The following is a 7,154-nucleotide window of genomic DNA, read 5'->3' on the forward strand; positions in this document are numbered from 1 at the left end:
GTGTGTACACAGGGGCAGAAAAGAAGGAAGGGGAGATAATGTGTCATAATACAAATATTTTTAACCCATAGTGTTTGCTACCCAGTAGAATTTTGCCTGTTAACTCCCAGGCTGCTCTTCCAAGGGTGCTTAGAGGACAGACTGGCTGGATGGATTGCAGTTTGCCAGACTGAAAGGCAAACAGCAGAAGATGGGATTGCTTCAGCAAGTCCAAATATGATCCCATAACAGCAGAAGATGGGATTGCTCAGCAAGTCCAAATATGATCCCATAGCACCAAGTAGTCTTCATAATAACAACTTTATTATTAAGAAACTGAAAATATCTCCCCATATGTACCCACAGCCCATACAAAGATGACAATCACTATTGACACTGTGCCTGCAGGCACCTTCCATTCCCTGTTGGTAAAAAGACTTTGCAAAAATCAAGGCATTCAGCCACAGCTCCAGCAAAGAGCCCCAGAGCAAACGCCTTCTGACAACTTCACTCTACACACCATGTAGCCACCTTTCTACTTTTTTTAAAAAAAGAAAGCTGGATTTTGGTTTGCTTTTGGGGTTGCTTTTTTTTTTTTTTTTTTTTTTTTTTTTAACAGGCAGAATACTCTACTACATTCCCTCTGTAGGTAAGCCTTCAGCATGCCTGCTCTGTGCCTCTCTCAAAACTCACGCTTCTTGCTACGCCCATCAGCAGTAGTCCTGCTAAGGTCTTCACAACAGCACACTGAACAGGCATCTTCTTGGGATGAAGTCAGCCTTGTAAGTTAAATTACAGAAGCTGAGCAAAGGTGTTTATACAGGCAGAAACCACACAGAATGTGTGGTTTAGTGTCAGAGTGAATGTTGTGATCATTAGAAGAGCAAGAACATCCAGCAACTGGCACTTAAAAACACCTAAATATGAGCTCAACTGCACGTGCTTTGCAGTTCAGATACAGCTAAAGAAGGAAAGGTCTTGAAGTCACAGCTCACATTTCTTCTCTCCTCGAGCTTGCTCTGATCATACTCTTGCAGATAAATGTAAAGCAGATAGATAAATGTATGTGAATGGTGCGCTGGTTTGATTAAGACACAACATAACTTTAAGGGAAGATGAAGGCGTAGGCAGCTGATTACATGTTCCTAACTTCCCTCCACTAGGGATTCTTTTTTAAAAAAACAAACAGAAGCAAGTTAGCTTTTTAAATTTCATCAGTAAGGAGACAACTGTTAGCATCCAGATTTCTGCAATCTATCTGACAGTTAAGGACCACACTGCTAATAAGGCATGTCACAGCCCAGCATGGTTGTTTTAGGTTATCTTCAGAAAACACTACAATGTCTGCATCAGCTGCATTCATATTTTTAATGTTATATGTCATATGTTATATATATTTATAACATATATTTATGTTATAAATATAATAACATTAAAGGCAGGTGATTGTCTCTCTTAAGTAAGTTAGTTATGGATCTGAAAGAAGGACACAGACCAAGGATTATTGGCTAGCACCACTGAAATCAAATGTCATGTGTGAACCAAGAACTACCTTTTTTTCTTGAAAGATTCCCCCCACCCAATTGAAGTAAATGGTAGGATCTGTCTTCACTTAGCAGTTTCATCAGTTTTCAGATGGAAATATTCTTAGCTAAATCAGTAGCAGCACATCTTTATGCATCAATAGCTTACATACTCACACCCACCTCATTTACTTGTCCTCCCAAAGAGGAGTATGCTATACCAGAACAAGGATTTATATTCAGCGATGCAAGTACTCTAAAAGCCTTCATCATATTTACATGGAAAGCAACAACATCCTTCAGAATAAGCATGCTCTGACTAGGATACAATGCACAAAAATATGTGACAATACAAAGCTTTCCTTAAGAAAAACATTTGCGTCCCTACATTTTATGTTTGTATTCATGCCACATCTAAAGCCTCTCCTCCACGGAAGTGGCTGCACATGTCTGACACACATTCTGCTTTATTGAGAATCAGACAGACTTAAAATTCATACTTCTCCCACATACAGAAAACAAAACAAACATTGAGGAAATCAAACTCAAAAAAGATTACACAGAAATTCTGAAAATCCTTTTTATATCTGCCACCTTGCTCACTTACCTTTCAGACACCTGTACTTGAACTGTGTCTAAGTTACAGTGCAAGTAACTTTGGGTAAACACCGTCCCTGTCATGATGCCCCTGGAACAACTGCAGCACACTATACCAGAGTTGTAATGCAATTTGTGAAATATCCCTCTCCTTTCTTAATTTTAAATTGTTCATTACATTTCCAGTTTGTTTTGCGCTTCCTATTTAGAGAAGTTCAAATAGTATATATCATCAAGGACTGGGAATAAGTTGTTCAATGTACAGTTGTTCAGTTCTGGCTGGTTCAAAGAAGAGTTTAAAAGATTCAAGCAAATGTAAGTATCAAAAGAAGATTCACTGACCAAGTATTTCATTACTGTCATTGCAACTATAGAGTGATGTCTTATGCCATTAAAAGAGGTAGAGTATGCACAGGGCATAAATAAGAAATGTCAAGAAACAGGCAAGGCTACAGAGGGGATCACATCTGCATCCTGTCTGAAGACGGACATTATTCCTTCTGAGTTATTTCTAGAGATCTGGAATGTACTTAAGCCACATGCCCCAGAATGCGCTTTCCCTCAAAACATTTGTGCAGAGGATTAAAGACCATCTTTGTGCACTGGGATGTTGTAATGACATAAGTCATACATGATATTGTTGTCATTAGTAAAGTGATGTGAGCAACAACACTCATTACAGCTGCACTGCATCACAAACAGTTTAAGGCAAAGGTGTTATTCAAGCAACTTGATGTAACTATCTTAACTGTTTTTACATCCTCCTCTCAGTTAGTAAGGAGTTCCCAAGATGGATGGGAACCACCACCCTTGGTAATTATCCATATTACTGTGCAAAGCACATTACTCAAGGCAAAGGCTTTTTCAGCTGTGCAAACAAGAACTCCCTTCTGAATTTTAACATGTTTTTTAAAGCCTTTTAGTGGAGACACAGTAAGAGCACATCTCCATTCTGTTTGGGCTTGGGCAATCCTGTAGCTCCAACTCACTGGCACAGGCCAGACTCGTTCAACCAGGTATGTTGAACCACAAGAGACAAAAAAACTTTTTATTTTTAAGTATGTTTGTGTGCTCTCAAGTATCTGATCATGGTGTGGGATTTTGCTCACATTGCTACACACACTAAACACCAAAAGACTATTCTTTAATAATACTTCAGTATAATTTCTTCAAAACGTTGTGACAACCTTTCCGGTAATCAACAGGCATTGAGTACTTACTTTAAGCTCAAAATAAAGTCCTAAGTATTTTAAGAGTTATCAGCTCCCTTTGTTTCTTCCTCACTTTCTTAAAGATATACTAGCAATGCAAGACTAATCCAGCCTTAATTTCACATCATTAGTCATTCTTCACATTCTTCAGGTAAGTCCGGTGTTTCTGTAACTCCATGTTATTTGGAAAAACATTTCTCTGTTGTCAGTCCATTATAAAGTCAGCAACTATTGCTATAGAATACACCTAAAAATCTTCCAAATTCCTATTAACTTGGTAGTGAATAAGCCAGACATACCTTGATATAATAACAGCTCAGCAGGTTAATGAGTAACAGCAGCAGGTAGCAGAGGATAATAGAAATCAGGGAGGATGAAAGAAGGAGCCCACAAGACTCACACTTTATCTAGTTTTACACTGATAACACAGAAAAACATTTTTCTAATTAGAAGCAACCTGGAGGTTTTTGCCAGAATGTCAGTAAGCTCATTCCACATATCAAGTATCAGTTCACTCAAGCTCACCTAAAATTGACTCGTGTGGAAAGTCTCACCCCTACAGACAGAAGTGTTTGGTAGAGCTTGACACAAAGAAGGTATGTGAACTAAACTATGTCCGTAATTAGAATTCAGAGACCAGATACACTGGTGTATCACTAAGGCTAGCTGGTGCAAGTAGCTTACTGTAGAAATTTATATTTAAAAAACCAACTAAAACGAAGGAAAGTACTTATAAAGTAGAAACTCAAAGAGATTAATAACATGCAAAGATGAAAAAGCATAAAAGTCTACAACAAAAGCCAGTGCACCTGCCGGGAATCTTACTGGGAAGGGAAAGCACAAAGTCTAAGGTCTGGATATTGGCTACAAAGATGAAGGGACTTGACACAGCAGACAAATATTTTCACACATTGGGTGTTCTTACCTTTAAGAATGTAGAAATATTTTTTATACCAACAGGCCAACATAAAGATATAGGCCAGCTGCGGGAGCACATGGAAGGGGACAGGGAAACTAGCAACAAAATGGAATAATCATGGCACAGCCAGTGATACAGACTACCAAGAATTCTCATTCTGCTGCCATATGCTGCATCTAATCCACTACAGGAGCCCATGATTTCCTAGATCTACATTCTACATCACACACACAAGATACATCACTTACCTTTGGGTCCATCCTCCAAAGGCTGATGATAAACCAGACAAAAGATTAACACCACTCGTGGAACCTGCCTTCAGCCTCACTCCCGCACCTCCCAGTGACACATTATGTAACTTGGCACCAATAAAGGAACACAAAGAGCAATCAACCACCCAAGCAGGAACCAGATGAATAAATCCAAATCTACCAATGAACTGAAAGACAACAAGCTTCACATCTAAACTCCTTACAGACTCCTATGCCTGCATGATCTGAAGTAAAGAAAGCCTATGAGTTGGAGGATGATACTCAATTGGTACAGTTCAAGAATTAAAGATAACATGAGAAGAAAAAAAGCAGACCTGCAAACCTGCTATCCTTCTTTATTTATTCTGAATTAGTTCCAGGATTTGCAAAGACTTTTCTGTTTACTTGTCCCATGAGAAATGCAAGTTAATCCATTAAAAACAAAACAAACGAACACAAACATTATGGAACAGATGACCCATACTAAAAATTCTGGAAATTGACAGAGCACTTGTCATGGCTTGCAGTTCATTCCAGAACGTGACCAGCACTGGAAAAAGAAGTAACTACTGCCTCCTTAATTCTTAATCTTCAGTGAACATATACATTTACTAGCCAGCTGGCCAGCAGAATAAGCAATGTCTAAATTCAAGAATTTATCAGCTAAATCATATAAATCAGAAAGAAAAGAAAGAAAAGAAAGAAAAGAAAGAAAAGAAAGAAAAGAAAGAAAAGAAAGAAAAGAAAGAAAAGAAAGAAAAGAAAGAAAAGAAAGAAAAGAAAGAACGAAAAGAAAGAACAAGGAAATAGAAACCTACAAAGCTTTTGCTGTTTATCATCAAAACTTTGCAACCCAGTATAGAGCTCCCATCCAACAGGACTGGGCATCTTAATCTTCTTTGGTCATCTCATAAAGCATCTTAATATTTTGGTCAGTCTAGGGGAAGTAGGGGTTGCCACGAAAAGACCTCTTCAGTCTCACAGCTCATGACTGCAGTTCTTGATTAGTACAAAATGGGTCAGCAGAGGAGGGAGGACACTTACATTCCCCTCTTCCTTCCTGCAACTATTAAATTGCCACAGTGGAAGTAACCCAGCACATATCAGCCTAGCTGAATTCATGACAATGAAGTTTGTGAAGCTAACATGGGGTAAATCAGACTTCTCTCAGATTCAAACCATACTTCAGTCCTACGCCTGACTGTGACAGTTCATGTATTATTCTTGTCTTCCTTTCCTGTCCTCACAGGAAAATGCACAAAGATGAAACGAAATTGAAGGGTGACAAACATGGCTGCAGAGCACATCAGTTGTACATGCAGGCTCTGAAACTCTGTCTCCAGAGAGCCTGTCTCTTCTAGAGCACTAGAAGAGTGTTCTCTCCTCTAGCACTCTACTGTTATTTTGGACTCCACTTCTATCACGAAACTCAAGAGAGTTCCAGCTTTGTATCTCGCAAACCTGACTACCCAAAATGCAGGGCCTCATCCAATACCTAATGGAGAGACACTGCCCCTGTACTCTAAGAGCTAAGTCAGGGCAAATCAAAGCACCATAAGCAATCATCACCTGTCAGCTGGTTACACGAGAGCTTCTGCATACAGAGGTATCAGTGGCCACCTGTCACTTTATCAGTGACAATCAAGCCACATGCAACCTAGAAATTCCCAGCCTAGCCCATAAACTCCAGGCTGCGCAGGATTCCCAGCAGAGCCTCTTACAGAACTCCACGTCTTCCAGTCCAGGTCACGGAAACCTCCGTTTAACCTCAGCCAGCCCTTCACCTGACCAGCTCCTGACGTGCTCCCCGAGTGGCACAAGGTGTACCCGCCCAGGAAATGCGGCGCAGAGAGCATCAGCTGCCTGCCCCAAATTCACTCTGCCCAACTGAGCGCTGCCTTTGGGCAGAGCTCACCTGTGTCCCAGGAGCGCAGCAGCTGCTGCAGGACAGACCCAGAGGGGAGGACGTGTTAGTGCCACAGCAGCCCCCAGCAGAAGCCCTCCCACACCAGCCTTCGCAGCGGACAGCGCTCCCCGCAGGGACATCCAGCCAACACTTTGGGAACAGCTGTCCACCGCAGCCAGAGCCTCCCCCTCCCGGCACTGCTTCCCCCTCGGGACAGGAGACAGGAGCGGGCGGGAAGGGCGGCCTCTCACCTGGAGGAGCACGGCCAGCAGGACGCACAGGTACACCTGGTAAGGGCCCATCTGCCCCACCAGCGGGAACGCCTCCTCCACCTCCATCCCGCTCCCCGCCCGCCGCGCAGCTCCTTCGAGCGGCCGCCGAGCAGCGCATTCCCGGGGCGGGGCGGGGCGCGGAGCGGCGGCCGGGCCCTCGCGGAGCTGGAGCAGAAGGAGAGGGAGGAGGAGGAGGGAAAGGAGGGAAGGGCGGGAGGCGCGATGCGGCGCTCATGCGCAGGCTCCGGGGAGAGCAGCCGGGATGCGGCCGCCTCCCTCCTTCCCGGGCGCCCGGCGGGGAAGCGGAAACGCGCGCGGCCTCAGCGCAGGCGCGCGGGCCGGGATTCAGCGGTTTGGGATGGGGCGTGAGGGGCGGCGGGCGGCGGCAGCGCCTCGGGCCGGGCCCTCACAGTGAGCTCGGCACTGGGGGATGTGCCTCCTGCCGTCGCACCTGGGCACGGCTCTCGGCAAGGGGAAAGGGCACAGAGGTGTTGCC

General features: G+C 43.4%; 1 protein-coding gene across 2 annotated transcripts in view; it reads right to left on the bottom strand.

Annotated features, from left to right (window-relative positions):
* The window catches only part of SLC22A15 (solute carrier family 22 member 15), a 40,597-nt gene extending 33,809 nt beyond the window's left edge, over window positions 1-6,788 (bottom strand). For both annotated transcript variants that reach the window (XR_009116011.1, XM_058045478.1), the window contains exon 1: window positions 6,638-6,788. Coding sequence is in view for 1 of the 2 variants with exons in the window: in XM_058045478.1 (XP_057901461.1) it covers window positions 6,638-6,724 (87 nt within the window). In the remaining variant the exon portion in view is untranslated. The remainder of the gene's footprint in view (window positions 1-6,637) is intronic.
* Between the last annotated feature and the right edge of the window lie 366 nt (window positions 6,789-7,154).

Source organism: Melospiza georgiana, chromosome 2 (assembly GCF_028018845.1).
Source record: "Melospiza georgiana isolate bMelGeo1 chromosome 2, bMelGeo1.pri, whole genome shotgun sequence".
Lineage (NCBI taxonomy): Eukaryota > Metazoa > Chordata > Aves > Passeriformes > Passerellidae > Melospiza > Melospiza georgiana.